Source organism: Lontra canadensis, unplaced genomic scaffold (assembly GCF_010015895.1).
Source record: "Lontra canadensis isolate GAN:19392208 unplaced genomic scaffold, GSC_riverotter_1.0 scaffold4, whole genome shotgun sequence".
Taxonomy (NCBI): Eukaryota; Metazoa; Chordata; class Mammalia; order Carnivora; family Mustelidae; genus Lontra; species Lontra canadensis.
Genome location: NW_022630998.1, coordinates 33,356,581 through 33,378,581, shown reverse-complemented (window position 1 = coordinate 33,378,581; position 22,001 = coordinate 33,356,581). Strand labels below are relative to the sequence as shown.

Below are 22,001 nucleotides of genomic sequence, written 5' to 3'. Positions count from 1 at the left end.
ATTTTTTTTTTAAGATTTTATTCATTTATTTGACAGAGATCACAAGTAGTCAGAGAGGCAGGCAGGGTGGGGGGGAAGCAGGCTCCCTGCTGAGCAGAGAGCCCAATGTGAGGCTCGATCCCAGGACCCTGGGATCACGACCTGAGCCGAAGGCAGAGGCCTTAACCCACTGAGCCATCCAGGCGCCCCTAGATTTTGATTTTAAAAAGCATATTATAAACTCCTTTTTTTTTACTACTACTTTAAAAATTCTTATTATAAGCAATTTTAAAATTAGTGGCTTGCAAAGATGCTTCTCAACCATTCTTACACATTTTTAAAAACCTTACTGTGTTTATAAAAAGACATGTGATTTTATGAAAGATTAAAGCAATAGAGAAAAAAATTATGAAGAAAAAACCACTAAAATAGATTATCACAACTCCGCTTCCTGAGTTTATTTTGTTTCATCTTAGAGTTAGATTTCATTGAGGTGCCATTTCAGGAAGGTTTCATGGTTACCATATATTCTGTGTTCTGGCATGTTTTGGGGGGTGCTTGTCCGTTTCCTAAGAGACAATTTTTCTAGGTCATACTGTCATATTTTCTCTCTATTAAAATTGTATAGAGACTGTTACACTTTCTTGTAGCTTTGAATGTTGCAGTGTGAGTCCTGAGGTCTCCCCTCCTTCCACCCATCCTCCATGAGACTTGATTTTTCTGTTCAGATACTCATAAGTATTATGAGTTCTTGTTGGTTGTGGAAGTCTAGTAACTTTACCAGGTGATGATTGTAGGTCAGGGTTTCCTGAAACCCTTTCACTTTCAGCCTGAAGATTCAAGTCAGCCTTTGGATTTCAGTGTAATCATCCAAGACAAATGAAGCAGTAACCATCAGTAGAAATGGTTCAGGGAAAAGCTGGTGGTGGGAAAGAAAAGACGTAATAGAGTAAGGGAATAATGGAAGATTGACTTTGAAAAGGACAAATGGAAGAAAGACAAGTTAGTGACACACTGGAGACCACTGTCCTCTTCACATGGAATTAACTGATCTTATAATAGGTATCTCCAAGTTTTTAAAACAAAGCAGGAAATAAAGTCATAGCCTATTTGCAAAGCTTAAAATGCCTTTTCATTTAATACTTGTTCTGTAAAATCAGATTTAATTAGATAACCTTTAGGTGATTCAGCAACATAAGGAATTTTTTTTTTAAATTTCAGTATCGTTAACAACAGTATTCTGTTTGTTTCAGGTGTACAGTGTGATCGGTTAACAATTCTTTACATTACTCAGTACATATCCTGATAAGTGTATTGTTGATTCCCATCACTTCTTTTACCCATTCCTCCCACCCACATCCCCTCTGGCAACAATCTGTTCTCTATAGTTATGAATCTGTTCCTTGGTTTGTCTCTCTTTTTTTCCTTTGCTCATTTGTTTCTTAATTTCCACATGTGAGTGAAATCATACGGTATTTGTCTTTCTCTGGCTTATTTAACTTAGCATTATACTCCCTAGGTCCATCCATGTTGTTGCACATGGCAAGTTTTCATTATTTTTATGGCTGAGCAATATTCTGTTTTATATATGCCAAAGCTTCTTTATTCATTTCTCCATAGATGGGCACTTGGGCTGCTTCCATTATTTGGCTATGGTAAATAATGCTGCAATAAACATAGGGGTGCATATATATTTCCCAATTAGTATTTCCATATTATTTAGGTAAACACCTAGTAGTGAAATTACTGGATCATAAGGTAATTCTGTTTTTAATTTTTTGAGGAGTCTCCATATACCAAACATACAAACGGTTTTCCACAGTTACTACCAGTTAGCATTAACATAGGGAAACTTCTAAATTTCTCTGCAGATAACTCCCAACTTCAAGGTGTGATATTAAACCAAATGATTCACATATAATTCAAGAAATACTTTTTTTCCTAACTGCTGGTTATATTGGTATCTAAGTTATTGGCCAGGTGGTTGCTGATTTTATTTATTTTTATTTTTAAGGTAACTATTTGATTTTGCAGAATAGAGCAGCTACAAGTATTTTATACTTAAATTGTCTAAGCCAGAAACTCAAAATGGAACATTTTTTGGTCTAGAGAAGATTTGATATTATTTTTCAGAGTAAACATCTTTAATTGTGGGTAAATGCAAAAAAAGAAATGGTATTGTTTTGTCAGCATATCACTGTGAATTTTAAAACTATGATTTCTGTTAAAAATTGGTAGTTTCATTCCATGAAACACTTTGTTTAATGAATCATTCTTTGAGTTACCCATTTTACTTTTTTTACTCATTGAGAGGTATTCCCCCCCCCCCAGTTAATAATAAAAATGAACAGGACATGTCATAATGAAATTACTGTTCATTTTTTTATCAGAAGAGAGAAAAATTACATGATGAAGAAGAAAGAAAAAGTGCTTGGGTTAGCCAGGAAAGACAGAGAACACTGGATAGACTTCGAACTTTTAAACAGGTAATAAAAGTATGATCAATTGGTTGTTTTTCATTTTTTTTAAACAGCTACATATACATGCCTATTGGAAGATTATGAGAAAAAACTTAGTTTTTCCTTTATAATTTAGAAAATATAATTATTGGGGATGGGTTAATGGGGTGATGGACAATAAGGAGGACACTTGTTATGAGCACTGAGTATTATATGCAACTGATGAATCACAATTCTACCCTAAAAATGATAATACACTATTTGTTAACAAACTTTTGAATTTGAACAAAACCAAAAAAAGACAATTACTTGAGGGGTTCCTGGGTGGCTAGGTTGGTTAAGTGTCTGACTCTTGATTTTCTCTCAGATCATGATTTCAGGATTGAGAGATCAAGCCCCATGTCCATCTCTGCGCTTGGCAGAGTGTACTCTAGATTCTCCGCCCCCTCTCTTCTCTCAAATAAACAAAATAACAAATAAAATATTAAAATATTTTTTTAAAATTAATGTGTGATTACAGGACTACCTTTCTCCCATTCATTTGTGTAGGTATTAAAGATTTATCATTTGAGAGGGAGAATGAGTGGGGGCAGGGGCAGAGGAGAAGGAGAGAGAGTCTTAAGCAGTGAGCGTGGAGCCTGACACAGGGCTCGATTTCACAACCCTGAGATCATGACCTGAACTGAAACCAAGAGTCGGTCATGTAAGTGACTGTGCCACCCAAGCACCCCATACCTTTCTTCCATTTGTGTACAGCATTAATAACCTCGTGGTGTTGGCCTATCATTTCAGTAGTATAGAAGGATCATCACAGCCTTTGGCAAACCTGGATTTTTGTTGTTGTTTTATAAAATTAATTAGTTCACAACTGACTATCCATTTCAGGCATCAACTTGTTATTAATAGCACATACAGTAACCTATGCTAACAATCTATGGAAATGACCCAGGCAGAATTAGAGAGTGGAACAGCTTACATGAGAAATGGTTTGGCAGTTCTCTTGCCAGGCTAACCCAGGACCCTGGATGCCAGTACACAGTGGCCATACATTTCCTTGGAGCTGTGTTGAAGCTGAATGGTTCTAGTTATGGAAGTGCTCAGGAGTCTAACTTCCTATCTGTGCTGACAAGGATAAACCTTGTGTTAAGTAAATGTTGTTCACCAAATCCATTAATGGTAGGTTTTACTACAGTAAAAGATAGAATAAGAGTTCTGTATGTTAGTACTTAAAATTGTATTCCCTCTTCTTCCATCATAAAAATGTACATACTGTTTTGAGAGTTTTTTGAATACCAGGAAATGTTTAAAAAATGAAAAATAATGTTTTGAACTGTAAGCTTGTGAAAATACATGTAAGAAGCTAATAGTTTCATAGCTTTCTATATACCAATATCATATATGTTTCGTATTTTTATCTTGCTATTTTGCCATTTAAATTACTAATTTCAGTCATTAAAAATCTTCAAATCCTCTAATAATTCTGAACAGTTGGCTTCTTAAGTGGTTAAGAGGGGATAGGGCCTTGATAAAGGAGTTGATAAGCAAATAGAGCTCAGTGATAATTGTCGAAAGGTATTATGCTTTGGTATTCTAGTCTTCTGTTTAACTTTTTAAAAGCACTTTCCCTGAAAAATCACAAAAGCTCCAAAATAACATCTTGCATCAGAAGGAGAAAATAGCCATTTGTTCATAAATTGTTTTACTGTAATTTGACCAGTTATAATAACTTCTGATTTTTTTAGAGGTACCCTGGCCAAGTCATACTTAAATCAACCAGATTGCGACTGGCTCATGCCAGAAGAAGAAGCACAGCCAGTCCTGTGCCCTGTGAGGACCAGTATGACCCTCTGCCAGGAGCGCTGCAGCCAGAAGATAACAGTGAAAAGGTGGAGGAAGGAAGAGGGAAGCTTGGGTCATCACAGAAAACAGAAGCCCAAAGCCTCTCACAACTTGAAGATACTTCATTAGCACAACTTGAAGCCACTTCATTACCTCTCAGTGGTGTTACCTCTGAACTGCCGCCCACTGTATCTCTTCCAGTTTTGAATAATATTGACCTCGAACCAGGTTCTATTACCACAGCTCCACTCCCCCCACCTCTTCCCCCAACACCACCTCCCCCACCCCCGCCTCCCCCTCCCCCCCCACCACCCCCTCTGCCTGTTGCTAAGGACAGCTCCCTAGAGATACTGGAGAAAGGTCTGCCTAGAACAGAGGGGAATGAGAAGAGGATCCCGAAGTCTGCGAGTGCACCCTCAGCACATCTCTTTGACAGCAGCCAGCTGGTCAGTGCCAGGAAGAAGCTGAAAAAGACTGCTGAAGGTTTACAGAGGAGAAGAGGTAAGTTAAACAGACATGTTCATATTCATGTGTTGAATAAGTTAAGACATAATCAAAGGACATTATATTTCATAGCACCCAACAGAGCTTAAAACATTTTATTTTTGGACATTATTCGATAGTAAAGAGGTTTGCAGAGTCCCAGCTTGGCACAGATTCTCCCAGTCCGCATCAGCAAACGTGTACAGACACAGAAATGTGTACCTTCTTGAGCTCTTAGGGATGTTCTAAAACCTATGTATTTTGAAGTGATACTTGGTCTATCTGGTAATACATAGTAAGTGGCTCCTTCTGTGTTAAAAAGAAAATCTGATTTTTAAACCTAGGAAATAACGAGTAAGGTATTCACACCAGAAAATGTAAGCTAGCTGGGCAGGACTGTCACACTAGGATGATACTGGCAGGACCATGTAACATTTGGTCACATATTTATTGAGGGCCTTGGTATACTCTTTGTATAAAAAAGCAGGGAAGGATGGGGAATAGCATACATAATTTATTGCATGCCATATATGCCTTAATAAAGCTGTTATAATTCTGGTCTGTCGCTTTCATTGGGAGAACATTATATAAAATAATTTGTATATTAAATTTTAATCTGAGAAATCATACATTAAAATATTTTTACCATAACTGGAGTAGAATTTTATATGTAAAACAGCTAAATGGAAAAAATAAAAGTCACTGTAGTCAGGGCACCTGGTTGGCTCAGTCAGTAAAGCATGCAACTCTTGATCCTCAGGGGCATGAGTTCAAGCCCCACATGGGGGATAGAGTTTATTTAATAATAATAATTTAAAAATCTCTTGAAAAAAATTTAAAAATGACCATAGTGAATCAAAACTTAGTTCTTTAAAATTATATTTGTAACTCAGTTGCTGTCTGAATTTAGATTGAGCTGTTGAATTATGGAAATCCTTTGGGAGTCTCACCCATTATATTCCCAAAGACCACCTTCCAGCTCCCAATCTGCTTGCTTCTCTTACATGGGAAATCATAGAGATAATAACTTGGAATTGGAATCTGGGTGTTGTGGCTTTGTTTGTTTAAACAAACATAATTGGGATCCCATCTGTTTCTGGGAAACCTTCAGTCCACACTTCATGGTCTGTGTTGTTTTCAGTGTCCTTGGCTAGCACAGTCCTAAAGTCTAAAGGTTTCTAATTGGACTGTAATTATGATCCTAACTGTAATTATTCTCTTTCATTTGTAAAGTGAGCTCACCCATGGATGAGGTGCTAGCTTCCTTGAAGCGTGGTAGTTTTCATCTGAAAAAGGTTGAACAGCGAACTCTGCCTCCTTTTCCTGATGAAGATGATAGTAATAATATCTTGGCACAAATCAGGAAAGGGGTAAAATTGAAGAAGGTACAGAAGGAAGTGCTGAGAGAATCCTTCACACTTCTGCCTGACACAGACCCTCTAACACGGAGCATCCATGAAGCTCTTAGAAGAATCAAAGAAGCGTCCCCTGAGTCAGAGGATGAAGAGGAAGCTTTGCCTTGCACAGATTGGGAAAATTAACAGGTAAATGGTCTTATTTTCTTTTTGTAGCATTCAGTAATACAGCTTTTATATTAAATGGTGAGGTCTGTTCTATTTTATTCATGAGGTGTATTATTATACAACTCAGAGCATGGACCATAGATTTGTGAACTTCAGGTTTTGTGTAGTTTCTGGGAACTTACAGTAAAATGCTTTTCAAAGATACTGTTACATAAATGCTGTGTTTATATCCTGCTTGTTAAAAATTTCTACAATAGGGGTGCCTGGGTGGCTTACTCAGTTAAGTGTCTGCCTTTGGCCCAGTTCATGATCCCAGGACATTTTTGGGGGCGGGGGATCCTCTGCTCAGCTGAAAGCCTGCTTCTCCCTCTGTTCTTTACCCTGCTTATGCTCTCTTGTTCATTCACACACTCTCTCAAATAAATAAATAAAATCTTTAAAAAAATAAAGAAATTAAAATTTCTACAGTATAGCTATAGCCCAAATAAAGAGGACAGTCTTATTCCAGTAAAGTGACAGTCTTACTTCTTGTTTTAAAAAAAACAGAGAAGGCAGGTGGGACGCCTGGGTGGCTCAGTTGGTTGGGCGGCCGCCTTCGGCTCAGGTTATGATCCCAGTGTCCTGGGATCGAATGCCACATCGGGCTTCTTGCTCGGCAGGGAGCCTGCTTGTCCCTCTGCCTCTGTCTGCCACTCTGCCTGCCTGTGCTCGCTCTCTCACGCGCTCTCTCTCCCTCTCTCTCTCTGACAAATAAATAAATAAAATCGCTAAAAAAAAAAAAGAGAGAGAGAGAAGGCAGGATGCCTGGGTGGCTCAGTCGGTTATGCATCTGCCTTCGCCTCAGGTCATGATCCCAGCGTCCTGGGATTGAGCCCTGCATCAGGCTCCCTGCTCAGCGGGGCACCTGCTTCTCCCTGTGCCTGCCGCTCTCCAGCCTGTGCTTTCTCTCTTTCTCTGACAAATAAAAAACATCTTTAAAATGAATGAATGAATACATACATACATACATAAAAGGCCTTTTCTGACTAAAGTATTTCAGGTACAAACTTGTGTATATTGAATTTTGATGTCTTCTTAGCTGCCTACAAAGGAATTTTCTAAGATCAGTTTAGAAAAATTATTGCACTGTCTGATTATTTAGCTTTCTAAGCTTATAAAATGAAGATTTATCATTTTAAGACCTATCCTAGTTACTGCATGATGCAGATAAAATTGCAGCTAATACAGTAAATACCTAATAAGTGTATGCATGTCTTATTGAGTACCCCTGTGAGTACTGGTAACACATTTGGGGTTCTCCTAAAGTAATAGAGTTTTTACTTGAACACATTTTAGTAAGCTAATTATATAGTTCTGTGGCACAAATTATGCTAAATATAGAGTTAGTAAATATAGAACCTAACAGGAGTCCTAACTGAAATGTAACTTCTGCAAACTGTAATGCAAATATGCACATATATTCTTTTAACTATCTTTTTTTTTTTTTTTTTTTTTGACAGAGATCACAAGTAGGCAGAGAGGCAGGCAGAGAGAGAGGAGGAAGCAGGCTCCCTGCTGAGCAGAGAGCCCCATGCGGGGCCCAATCCCAGAACCCTGGGATCATGACCTGAGCCGAAGGCAGAGGCTTTAACCCACTGAGCCACCCAGGCGCCCCTCTTTTAACTATCTTATGCTCTCTTGACTGACTGTGTTTCTGTGGACTTTACAACATTCACCATGGGGGTGGGGGGGGATTCACAGTCCTGGAAAGGAAGTAGGTGAAGGAATAATAAGCTTGTTACTGAAGTGATTCTGAAATATGCCTGATCATAAGAACTACCTGGGAGTTTATTAAAAATGCAGATTCTTGGCTTTCACTCCCATGGACTCTGACTAAATAGATCTGATGTACATGCAGGCATACATCTGGATTTTGAAGACTTAATACAAAAAAAGGTAAATTATGTCATTAATTTTTTTATATTACTAACATATTGAAAGATACTGTTTGGGATATGTCAAATAAAATACTACCAAAAGCAATTTTACCTGCTCCTTCTGGGCATGGTTCCATCAGGAAAATGTAGATGTTCTTCTGCTATGCTCCCATCCCTACCTCTCCCCATCAGTGTCTGCACTGATCAGTAGGTTTAACAAAAAAGGTCATGAAAAATCGCATTCCCCTCAATAAGTGGTTGTATATTACCTTTTTTAGTGTGCTCTAGCCAGCATTCAGTAGTAGCACCACTATCCTGCCTTGGGTATTGGGCTGTTAGTATTCCTCTATCCTCTACTTATAGAGGCCCTAAGTATCACTGTGTAGGACCCAGTGTTTTTGGATTCCACATTAATTTCATACCATTTGTGCTTAGACCTGTGTACACTGTGCTTCGTAGAAGTCACACATCTTCTCAATGTGTGACTATGTCTAGGAATTCAGGGTGTCTAATTGGGTATTTGTAGATTTTCTACCACTTCACAGTGCTGCCTATCCCCTTGTCTCTTCCTTGGAGCTCAGTGAGCTGCTCCTATGCCTAAAACTACCATCATAGGCACTGATTAGTTAACCGCACAGTTGGGCCTTTAAGAAATGAGTGTTTTCGTCTTTTGATTACAGCTGCTGCCCACAGCAGCCCAGGTGGGGTACATGGCCCATCAGCAGTTGCTCATACCAGCCCATCATCTCCATTTGTTTTCACCCTTCCCACCAGATCCTGCCCAGCATGTAGATATGGCAGCAGCATTTCATATGTTCAAGTGCTTGGGTGGTTATTTTTAGCTTTTGGCTGCTAATTTACCCTTAGAGTCAATGTTAAGAATATATCCACAATGAATACCATTTTGAAAATTGCCCAAAATATTTTTTTTTTGGCTGATTATTACTTATGGCTGGTTTATGTATTATAATGTTGAGAGAAACCGTGAAATACTCTCAGAAAACACATGAGCTCAGATATCTGCAACATTACTTAGGAAAAAACAATGTATCCTATACCAGAAGCAAACCATATTCTAGTTGTAATCCCCACCAATTTGAGCAGGCAATAATAAAGGAGCTATTTTCACTGCCTTGTATGGGGTCTTGGCAAATTGTTTATAAAGACTAAATTTTTAGAAACTCGTCTACAGATGGCTAAAAGTCTATAATTCGTATTTCCTGTTAAAAATCAGTTTCTTGAAGTTTTTAAATCATTAATTAGCTCTTCAGGGAAAAAAATTTCTCAAAACTTCTTGAAATAAAAAGTGAATATCTCCTGTTCTGCCTTGTACAGCTTGCTTTAAAACTCTTCTCAGTAGGGTGCCCAGGTGGCTCAGTTAGTGAAGCCTCTGCCTTTGGCCCAGGTCATGATCTCAGGTTGGGGTCTGAGGATTGAGCCCTGCGTGAGGTTCCCAGGGCTTGGTGGGGAGCCTGCTTCTCCCTTTCCCTCTGCTCCTGTACCCTGCTTGTGTGTACTCTCGCTCTCTCAAATAAATCTTTCAAAAAAATAAAATTCATCTCAGCAATAGCTCTAGGTAATGGTGTCCTTGAAGGAAATTTCTATATAAGGAAATACAATTATATAGGCTTTGTATTGAGTTTCTAATTAGTTTTCTGCAGGTTCCTCCTTTAAGAAGTAACTGTAACACTGATAGAACTACAATACAATCCACAGATACAATGTAAACAGTTCTCATAGTCACATTGAAAGGGTAAAAGGAAACATGAAATTGATTTCAGTAGTGCTTTATTTTATATGATGGATCCAAAAATAGTATATTTCAACATGCTATCAATATAAAAAATTGATGCTGTAGTTTACTTTTTTTTTTAACGAGTCTTCAAAATCCAGTTTGTATTTTACACTTTATACTAGTAGCACACCTCAATTTGGATGCTTAAGTATTCAGTGGTTAAAGTTGAAATGTCCTAGCAGAACAGTAAAATGGTATTTAATGGAGACATATTTTATACAGCTTCAGATTTTAATTTAAATCAAATTAAAAATTCATTTTCTCATAGTACCACATTTCAAATGCTCCAAAGCCACATGTGGCTATAGTGTTAGATAATGCAGAACTCTAATAAAATAAGCTAGGACTTGATTTATGTGCGTGTTCCTTTTTATCTAACAAGGAACTTTTTCATGTAAGTGCTCCTGTGCTATGTGTAAGCCATAGATCTCGAGCACAACTATGCTGAAACTTAGCTAAAACATCTCTTTGAAGATCGGTACTAAACCTGTCCTCCAAATGTCATTATAACAAAAACTCACTTTCTAGTGAATTTTTAAAGTATTATTTAATGCTTAATATACTGGCAGTTTATGAGGCTGATATTTTAGACTGTTTTTGGTCCTTTTTATTGTATAGTTCTGACAAAGTATTAGAGTAAAAGGAATAAAAGTGAATCTAACAACCTTTGAAGTGTTCAAAGTTGTATTCTAATTATTTTGTTTTCATTTTTATTGCTTTTACAAATGCATTTTTTTTTTAAACATGTCTCTTATATACTACCTTTACAAATGTAAGAAAAATCATTGTCAGGTACGGCAAAAGTTGTGCAGGAACACATATGTGTTTACAACAACATGTTACATTTAACATGGCATATTTTTAAAAGACCACACTGGGGGCGCCTGGGTGGCTCAGTGGGTTAAAGCCTCTGCCTTCGGCTCAGGTCATGATCCCAGGGTTCTGGGATCGAGCCTGGCATTGGGCTCTCTGCTCGACAGGGAGCCTGCTTCCCTTCCTCTCTCTCTGCCTGCTTGTGATCTCTGTCTGTCAAATAAATAAATAAAATCTTTAAAAATAAAAAAAAGACCACACTGTTTTAATAAGTCAGTATTTTTTAATACACTATTTTTTTTATTTGTGAACAGGTGACTCAACAAAAAGAAAAAAGCACCTACAGTTGAAGATCAAAGATTTGTTTTTGGAAAACAAAAGTTTAATGTGTGATTTCCCCAACTGGATTCCACAAGATGCAAAGTGTGTTGGCTCAGTGGTATGAAAAAAATGGAAGCACAGTTGGCAAGTTACCACTTTTCCAGTCAGTCCAGTATTTGGTGGGTAACATGAGTTTTAGATGTGCAGTGCTCCCGATGCAATGAAGAAAAGGCCTTCCAGAGATGCCTGGTTTTTTAAGCTCCTTCCCCTCCTGTCCACCCATGTTCATCCTTATAGTGGCCAGTCAAGCTAGGGGTCTCTCTGAGTTGGAAAAACACTGGGTTGACAGAGATCTACTGTGAGCTGTATCGGGACTGCTTTGAAATCCATCTTTAAGTGCACTGAATAGTCCTCTGCTTGAAAACACAGAGCTTCTTCTATATCAACTTGTATAAATAGTGTGACACTCTGAAAAAGAAATTTATCATGATAGCTATAGGACAGGAATTGGAAAGAATCAGATGGAAATGCACTGAAAATTTCCACATTACTCATCTCCAAAGGAATTTTCATAAAGATGTTCAACATCTGAAAAGATACATAACCATGGAGATACACTTAATGTGTTTACCACAACATGATACATTAAACATGCATATTTTTAAAAGACCACATACTCACTTTGTAAGGTTTTGAAGTAAAAATTTCCATGCTTTTAAATAGCTCTTCATAATTGTGAATTTTTAATAGTTTGAATTTCATGCGCAGCTTTGTTTATGAAAGGCAATACTTTGTAACTTGATAATTCAGATTATTTTTAGTCCTTTTGTTTGAACGATTGCTTGATTAGTGTAATTCAACGTGACTTTCCTATTGAGAATCAGAAATGAGGATTCAGTAATAGGGATGCAGATCTCGTCTGTTTAACATGCACCATTTAAGTTTTTCTTTTTATGCTCCACAGTGAAGTGCACTCTACAGATATGCAGAAAGTAGACAGGCAGAAAAGCCTCCTTGGCTGGCATTTCACTATCTTCACATGTTTTGAGTGGAACTTGGGGAGAGGACCTTTGTTATTGTCAGTAGACCTTTTAAAACATATGTATGTAGTTTTAGGTGCTGATTTTGCTATAAGGAGTCCTGAAGGACACATATATATGAATGGACCCATTATGAATTCTCAGCAGGAGTGTTGTGGGCTTGGATGAAGGTAGATATGTTGGACCCAGTCTACAGTATTCTGTAGAGTGTAATTCTGCATCAGACAGATTTTGGCCTTTACATGAAGGGAGTTAAGTAAGGACTGATGTACCAAAAAGAACTTTATTTCTTCTGAGGCATTTCTCTGTCCTAGACCCAGAAAGCAGTCCCAGAGTAAAAGCCCTCCAATGTATATGAATTGGTTTTTCAGAAGAGAGAAAAAAATGCTTACACCTTTGTCACTTTAAGATGTATTTCCTTTAAAATAATTATGGAGAAAAATTTGTTTATTGACGAGAGTAGGAACTTTTGCACAGTTTTTTTCACAATACACTAGTTTTCTTCTTATGTTATTCCTATATCTTATCTTGGAAGATTAAAATATATACCTAATATAGAGACTATATTTTATCCCACAGTGGGAGAGGTGGATGAGGAATTTTCCTCATTTCCTTCAGTAAAACATTGAAGAGTGCTTTTCAACCAAAAGAATGATTGGTTTGATTAATATAATTTGGTGGAAAAAAAATGTTTAAGCAAATTTACAAACTTTAAAAAAAATCATGTATCAATTTTAAGCCTTTGGATGCTTATGAGTAAGTTTTCTCATTCAATGATGTTTAGAAAAATACAGGAGAACTTAACATTTTAAATTAACAGCAAAAGCATTAGAACTTTTATCTGTTAGAAATTTGCTCCCCAGTTAGTGTTAGAGCTGGGATTCCATCAGAAGACAGGCTCACTTATAAATGGGTACTGTCATTTGTCTTCCAGAACCATGTTCTAGTAAGTCTCCAGTACTCTGGAGGGGGTTCAGACCCTTGTGAATCCTTTAGGGGTGCATCTGAAACTCAGCGTACATCCCACTGTGGCACTTCATGAAGATTCTCTCTCTTGAAGATGATGAGTAGGTTAAAGCAAAGCCTCGTTAACAACCAGCTCTGCTTATTTTCTGCTAAATAAACTTTCTCTACCACACCTATTTTCCATCCTTAAGATTCAGATTCCTGCCTCCACAGAATTACAAGTTACTGCAGATCATCCACCTTGGGAGTTCTCACAATGTTTGAATTTCAAATAACTACAGTCCAGTTGTCCAAGATGAGATTACCAGTTGAATCCTCAAGTTAATTTTTTTCCTCATGTTAATTTTAAAGCAGTTTTGGAACCCAACAGTTTTGTAAGCATAAATTCCCACCAACACCCCCCCCCCGCCCTTAAAGGAGTGTCTTTGCCCTTAATATTAAATTTTAATATATTTAATTAGGATGGTATTTACAGATGACCACATGTTTTAAGTTCCAATACTTGCCCACATACTATTTATATGGTTTAAAATATTTGAGAGTTTTATCTCAATGTATCCTTTCTGTCAGAAGAATCCACAAACAGCTGCTTGTTTGTGCCGAATCCCTTTAGAAGTCCGTTTACCAATCTAGTTCTTGACAGTAATATATTTTAAATAGAGAAACAAATAGAATAAATTGAGGATATTTTAAGGTTAAGGTTACTGCTCACTTGAATGCCATTTTTAAATTGTTCTCCCACTTACAGTCACAGTGCTGTGTATATAACCAGTATGGTACTTAGAGGAAAGGTATTCCTGATCTCAGACCTGGGTGGTACTATGATGTAGCTTTGTGACGAAACACCTGGCTAAAGAAGATTTTTAAAAGATGAGCAGTTACCTTCCTTACCTGATGTATGTCTATAGGTTTTGAGTTTATGAGCGGCCTAAGAACAATCATTCCCTAGTTCATTTTAACAAATTTAGTTATAAATGATGTTGGTCAGGTGTAGTAGTTAACACAGTGGGAATATGGGATTTTCCTCATTGTGTGAAACCACAGGGAATTTTCAGCACTTTGATTCACTCTGTAAAAAGGGGGCAAAAATCCTTGTTTCTACAAAGCTGAACTGTACAGCAGTTTTTGGTAACATATGGCATGACCATTTTGCCATAAAATGTGTTAAATTCTGAGGCATACTTAGGCCAGAGCAGGCACTAAGAATGAAAACTCCTATCAGTGGAACAAAAATGAACGGGCAGCATCCTCTGTTTGGAATGGGACCAGTGTACAATTAACAAAAGTTAATTTTATACATTCCTTAAGATTCCATTTTTTAATTGCATTCGTTGAATTTGTGTATAAATTTAAGTCAATGCCTAAGTCAGTTTAGTCTTAGCCTAAGGAAAGTTTTTTCTTCCACTAAATATAAGGTTTTGGGGTGGTCAGTGTTTTTGTTTTCTGGTTTTTTTTTTTTAATAACCTTTATAATTTAATTAGTATGCACATAATAATACCAGATACCAATCTGTCAAGTTCTATAGTAAGGGGTTCCTTAAAGGCCTTATCAGGGAGTTCAGATTGCATAACATTATTTCCAGGCTATTTGTAAGAAAGCATTTTGAACAGCTGTAAAAACATTTAAAAACTGTTACAGATGCATTGTTAACCTGCAGCCGTTTGATAATAAGAGCAGAAACCTAAACAAGTTTTACCTAATTCTTGCACTGAGTTTAAATGATAATATAAAGTTAAATGTGCATTTTAAGCAGATTTTATTTCACATTTCTAGCTTATCATATGAGAAAAGCTATGCTTAGTGTTAGAGGACTGACCGGCAAGATGTATTCCAGATGGAAGAGGTAAGAGAGTAGAAGCACCTTACTGTTGAAGCATGTTGCGTTTAGTCAGTGCTGCTGAACAATTCAGTAGTTACTTCTGAACTTTGCTGCAAAAAGCTCTTTAGTTAAAGCACATAGAGAGGGATCTCTGCCTAATTGCTTTGTAAATTGAAGCAATGGTGTTTTTTATTCTATAAATAGTCTAATTTAAAAGTTTTTCCTACAAAATGAGTTTATATTGCTGCCTAAGCTATCATGTATGTAAACAGAGGGGTTTTTTTTTTAAGGGTGAGAAGAAATCGGGGTCCTGTGTGTGCGTGTGCACGGCACATGTGGTGTGTTTGCCCATTGGGTTATTTGGAAGATATGCTCATTCTAAAATGTTCTGTTTTGCCCACAAGCATAAATGTACAGTTTGGTATTTGAGGGGTTTAATTGATTGAATTCAAATTTATAAGTGTTTCTCCCCTTCCCCATTTTTATTATGCCACTGTAAGGTGCATGTACAGAAAATACCTTGGAGGTTGACATATAATAAATACTTCATCGAGGCTATTTCACATTGAAACTCAAAGCAGTCATTTGTTTTGAGAGTTAAGCGAAAGTTTTTTGTTAGTTTTTTTAAAAGTCAGTTATAACTAAGGGTGGCTCAACTTGGGGGAATTAAGGGTGACTCAATTTGGGGGAATTAAGGGTGGAGAGGCAAGATGGTGGGAAGTGATTTTTAGATGTATACACAAAGATATGGGTGTTGGTTATAGAGGTGAATTTTAACAAGGGAAGTTTTGGGTTTTGTTTTTTTTTTTTAACTTGCATGTTCTATGGTTAACTATCCAAGAGTGTAACAAGTTATTGTAGCTTTTCCCAGTACTAATTATATTGGTTTTAAGAAGTCTTCATGATCACAAGATGGCATTTTCTCTTCAATTATGAACCCGGAGGGATAGACAATACCACCCAGACAGTGACTTCTGACTTCTTTGACTTGGACAGAATCCCCACTGTCTCATTGAGTTTCTCGTACTGTATGTCTTGCCAAGTGTGAAACCACAATATATAGTTTGTGAAAAATTGAAGGCTACAGATAATTTTGCATGATTAAAGCCCATTAGGGCTACTGAAACTGACATGTTTTTTAGCCTTTCTGGTTAAATGAAAACTACAATGGCAAACCAATTCACCATTTACTAGCTTTGTGCAATATTATAATGGTAGAAGCAAAACACTAGCACATTGTGCTTGGCTTTTAAAGATGGCTTTACCACTGTACATTAAACGGAAGTGTGCACAGTGTATTGTAAATGCCAACTCTTGCAAATTTACAATACTTAAATATGCTCCATTAATATTCTAAAGTATTAAAAGTACAAAGAAAAAACTAAGCAGGCATTTATAGCAATACTCTGAAATCTCCAATAATTGTTTTGACTGTTGCCTTTTGCTCTTTAGTGCAACTTTTCTGCATTGTAATTATTGTATTGCTTTGTATTTTCATGTTTTTTACACTCATGACTTCAGAGGTAAGTACTTGTACAGCAAGTACTGCAATCACCTTCTCTTCTTGTACATGCAATGTAACAACATGCAGTTTTGGTGCTTAACAATATTCCTTTTTTTCTTTAATAAAAGATATTTATTGAGTTAACTTCATTTTGTTTGTTTAAAATAGCACTCGTGGTAGATATTGTCACTTCATTTCAAAGAGAAGGAGCACAGCAAGTTGTGAATTTGCTCTAACACGATGAACAGGCTTCAGAGACTCTACCCCTGTACTTCAGCTTCTTCCTGACTGCTATTTATAATGAAGTAGTTTAACGGTTGCCGAATTTATGCTAATAAAAGCCTTATACATGTTGTCTGTGTAGCTATCCACATAGTTTGGCAATGTTGACTTTCAAAATTTGGAAGGTCTTTAAATGCCTTTCATTTTAGCAAGCCATCTGTGACTATTTAAATTTGAGATTATTGGCTCTACACTTAAGCATGGGACTAGCTTAACCGGAACGCAGTGATACCCTTATCCAGTGCTGACTTGATACAGCTCCCAACATGCAAGAGGCGCACATTTAAGGGCAGATTCCAGGTGCTGCTCAGTCCCCAAGTAAGGGCAGCACCAGTTCCATCTCTCCTTGTGCAGTTCAAGTCACTTTTGCTCCCTGAGAGAACAGAATTTTTGTTTCTGATTTTTTATTACAGGGGCTATCTAGTTCTTACGTAAGAAAGTTCACAGCCTGGTATTAAATGATTTCTTCTTTCCTTTCCTAAGCCATAATTTATAAAATGATGGGCTGAACACAGTGGGATTTGATTCTTTGCCAGTTCCAGGATTCTGTATTAAGAAGTGAGACAGTTCTCCCAAGGGAGAAATTAATTCCATGTATTCCCTCTGCAAATAAATCTGAAACTAGCCAGAGGCTTTGATTACTGGATAGTTTTTCTACGAGAATTTAGAGAATGGATTTAATAAGAGGAGATCTAGCCAAACTGGCACAGCATCTTCTCTGAATTAAACTTAGGTCCATTAATACATCTCTCAACACAGTACTTGAGAAGAATCCTAGTACCTGGTGCATCCCTTATGAAGTCGGGTATTGTTGGCTTAGGATAGCCTCCCTGGATAATGTGTTGGACTAGCCATCTTTACTAAGTCAGGTAAAAAAAACATCTCCTGGATATCTAGGCCTGATAGAATTCCTCCATCCTTTCCAACTGTTGCTCATGCTGCCCTTGCTGAATTCCATAAACTGGATGAAAACCTCATCCAGGATGGATTCATCCTGAATTCTTTGCTACAGGGAGCTGTTTGGGAGAGGTTTAGAATTCTTTGGTGCAGAAATACCAACGTTCCATCACATTCTGACAGCTGTTGATAGTGAAGTTTGATCTTCTTTCCGAAACACACTGTCCCTCTGCCAAGTTACTACATTCGTACCCTTTCTGCAGAGACCCTACAACTTAGTTGCTCATCAGAAACTTTGTTCCCTACTGTTAGCATTTTCTCCAGATCTCTCTCCACTAATAATCATGCCCATTCACAAGATCCTCTTGCTAACCAGTTGTGTGCTCTCTTATTTCTCTGAAGTTGGCAGTCTGTCAACTTCTTAACGTCTAACAGGGTGATGACCCATTCGTTCTCCCTGAGTTCTATCCTCTAATCACAGCTCCCTCCTACTTCTTTCCCTCCTTGCCTCCCTCCATCCACTCTTGGCTGTTGCTGAGAATGGCTCCATAGAAGCCAGGCCATTAAGCATCTTTCTGATCTTCTGTTCCTGAATAACTGGAATACACTAATTCCAGTATCCAGGCTTCCAGTACAGTCAGTATGCTGCTAGACTTCCTGCCTCCACACTGGCTAGGGACACCATGCACCGATGCACAAGGCTTTCTTTGAGCAGACTCTGGTCTCCGTTCTAAGCCTTTAGCTCTGGTATCTCCATTTTACATGCTCATCTCATGCCTTTCCACCTGCACAGGTATCTGCCTAAAATGCTTCTCTTCTGTCAACACCATCTAAATTCCATCCACTGAGTGTTAATTTGGAAAGCATATGGGCAAACACGACCCTCCCTGTGTGTCAACATCCTTAGAACACTGCAAGTAGGGGAATAAGAAAGTTAAGATATAAGAGGATTTATAGAATCTGGTGGAACCTTCACGATTCTACAAATGTTACTCATCATTTGAGGCACAGAAAAAAAGGGTTTAGGTATTAAATTGTCCACGGCATCTACTATGTTTGCAGCTTTGGCTTAACCCCTCCATCATTCCCCACAGCAACCTCAACTTCACTCTTAACCCTGTAAGGTCCAAGTGCTCAGCTTTAATATTAGACTGTCTTGAAAAGAGCTCATTCTAGGCTATAACTAGACCCGAGTCTCCTGTGTTGAGATGTGGTAGAGAAACTCAGTAAAAAATTTCAAGAAGTATAAAAACAAAGTATCCAAGACAGCAAGATGTAAATTCAAATAAAGTCAGTTTTACAGACTGTAATTATGGTTAGTCACAGGGCTCACAGGCAGTGTCGATGGAGGAAATTTGTTCCCTACTACACAGTTTTTGCAAGAGGAGTCATAGGAACATCTATACCCACACAATATGCCTACAGTTACCGGTTTCACTTCCAGTGATGTCTCCAAGCTGCACAAGTTGGGGGAGGAGCAGAGGGAGAAAGAATCCTCAAGCCGACTTCCCACTGAGCACAGAGCTCAACGCAGGGCTTGATCCCAGGACCCCGAGATCATGACCTGAGCCAAAATCAAGAGACAGACATTCAACTGACTGAACCATCCAGGCACCCCATCAGCAACTTATGCTTCTAGAGCAACAACATTCCCAGTGACGGGCCAATTCTCCCTGATCCGGAGGCCCTTTATATAAGAGTAATACTAAATAATGCTTTAATAAAAAATAAGTAAATATATAAGTAAATGCTTTAATCAAGTCTTTGCAAGTCTATGAATATGGATTTTGAAGAAAAGCCTTAGCAGCAATTAAGCCCACTGGCCAATTTCTGTTGGAATAGTTTACTACCAGAAACCGTTATCCCCAAGGGTGCTTGAACACCTTCCATCAATAGACATTTTGTGTATGTAATCAATGATGAAAGACTGGCAAACTAAGAAACCTTATGTTTTTGTAATCCTTTTTTAATGGAAAGAATGGAGTCTGGCAGGAATCAATCATATAGTTACTCCTAAAACTTCTTAGGAAAGACTTAGAATAATAAAACTTAACTGAATTTTTTTTAAATTTTGTGTATGTGGTACACTTAAGCCAGAGGAATAAATAAGCACCATTAAGTGACTTGGGAGAAGAGTAAGACGACAAGAAGAAACTTACCACCTGTAGCCATTGTGGGCATATTGTTAAATAATCTTATACAAAATTACATTCTAAAAAAGCCATACTATGTATCCATGGTGGAAGTAGTCCAGTTGGCAACAACATCCTAAACATGTTGTAGGCCAGAATCATGTTTTTCATGCTTAAAGACAAAAACCTGTGGGATTTTGGAGTAAAATTGCGAGTGTTCTAGTAGTTCAGATCTGCTTAAAATTATTTGGTCTTCCATGTAGGCCAATTTGTGACCTACCTCTTTTCAGAAATAGGGTGGCCTACCTGGCAAGTATACAGGTCAATTGCACAGTTTTTGAAACTGTTAACTCTATTGCCTCTTCTGTCAGAACTTCAAGGATCATCATAAAGTACAACCAGAAGTTTACTGGGACCCAACACTTGCTGAAAAGTTTTCTAATGTCAACTATAAGTTTTTGTGATGTTCTCTAAGTTCTGGTAGGACATTATGTTGAATCATCAGAAGGCAACACCTAGACACAGTACCTCACCAACTCCAGCGATGCCTTCACTATATTAGCTACAAGCTGTGATGACTTCATACTTCGGCTTTCATGGATGTAGAAATAAATACCTATTTCTAAAATTTCTAGACTTTCTTCATAACTCTTCCTGGTTAGTCTCACTCTTCCATGGGTTTTAAATGATGTGTTATGATGATTCCCAGATGGGTTTTTTTTTTTTTCTGACCTGTACCTCTTTTCAGAACTCTAGATCTGTATGTATTCAACTGCCTGATGATCTCTTCATTTGGATACCCCATGCATATCTCAAACATAACATGTCCAAAATGGTGCCCTGGACCCAGCCAATCAAAACCCAGATTTGCCCATCTTCCACAATCATCCTGTTCTGCAATTAGGAACCTCCAGGTTCTCCTTGCTGCCTTTCTCACCCTCACCATCCACATCCAGTTCTTCAACGAGTCCTATGAAGCCTAGCTCCACTTTTTATCTGGATCCTTCCTTTGCTTTCTCTGTCCCTTACTACCCTTATCTCTTTAGTAGACAATCTTCAGCTCTCACCTAGATTACTGCACTGGCCTCCTAATTGATCCTCCCATGACACTCTTGTCTCTTTTCATCTCTCTCCTGTATAGAACCTTCCAATTGCTTTCCATTGCACTTAGAAGGAAATCTCAAGTCATCTTACGGTCTACCTACAAAGCTGGATGTGGTTTGACCCTTCCTACCAGCCCATGGCTTACTGAGCTCTAGCCACATGTATAATCTTTTAGGACCTATACGAACTGTCCTCTTCCTAGAATTGTTCTCCATCTCTTTTTTAGTATGACCAACTTATCTGTGTCCTCAAAGTTCTTAATGTTGAAGTCCTAACCCTCAGAATGTGGAGATAGGGTCTTTACAACAATAGTCAAGTTAAAGTAAGGTCATTAGAATGGGCCCTAATCCACTATGACTAGTATCTTTATAAGTGGGATAATTTAGATACAAATGTGCATAGAGGGAAGATAATATGGGGAGACATACAGTAAAGATGGCCATCGGCAAGGCGAGGAGAGAGGCTTGGACAGATGCTTCAATGTCCTCAGAAGGAACCAATCCTGCTGACACCTTGATTTTGGACTTGTAGCATCCAGAGACTGAGATAATAAATTTCTTTTGGTGAAGCCCCCTTGCCAGTGGTACTTTGTTACAGCAGTTCTAGGAAACGAATACGTCACCCTTCAGGTTTGCACTGGGGTATTACCTCCTCATGAGGACTTCTCCCCCTTCCTTGAGTAGCTCCCACCTTATCCTCCATCAGAGTCGTGCTAATCAGATAATTCAGCGCTTCCCCCTGTATCTGCAAGCACTCTTGCAGTTAGAAGAGCTCTGTAACAAGTCCTGACCAATGAAATGGAAGAAGCAGTAACAAGCGTCACTTTCAGCCTGACGCAATGAAAAGTTCATAAAAATTCCTCCAATATTTCTCTCTCCTAGTGGCAAACAGAGAGGTCTCATACACTACAAGGCAATGGAGCTGCCTCTTGAGACTGTGAAGACAAGGATTCCCTCTGTCACCACTTCCTTTCACCACTGTATCAGAGGTACTAACACTGCAGTTAGGCAGGAAAAAGAAAAGGTGAAGGATGGAAAGAAAGAAAAAATGACATTGTTCGGCAGGTATTATGGTTATGTATGTAGAAAATCCAAAAATATCTATTGAATGAAGAGAGCTTTAGTAAGA

The 22,001-nt window shown here is 38.0% G+C and overlaps 1 protein-coding gene across 2 annotated transcripts in view; it reads left to right on the top strand.

Moving 5' to 3' along the window:
* Positions 1-22,001, top strand: part of JMY (junction mediating and regulatory protein, p53 cofactor) — a 118,378-nt gene that overhangs the window by 94,416 nt on the left and 1,961 nt on the right. The window contains exons 8-11 of one of the 2 annotated variants that reach the window (XM_032847819.1): positions 2,370-2,465; positions 4,181-4,778; positions 5,994-6,304; positions 11,122-12,848. In XM_032847819.1, the coding sequence (XP_032703710.1) occupies positions 2,370-2,465; positions 4,181-4,778; positions 5,994-6,301 (1,002 nt within the window). In that variant the 3' untranslated portion in view covers positions 6,302-6,304; positions 11,122-12,848. Of the gene's footprint in view, positions 1-2,369; positions 2,466-4,180; positions 4,779-5,993; positions 6,305-11,121; positions 12,849-22,001 lie in introns of those variants that run through there. The other variant, XM_032847827.1, reaches the window with a different exon arrangement.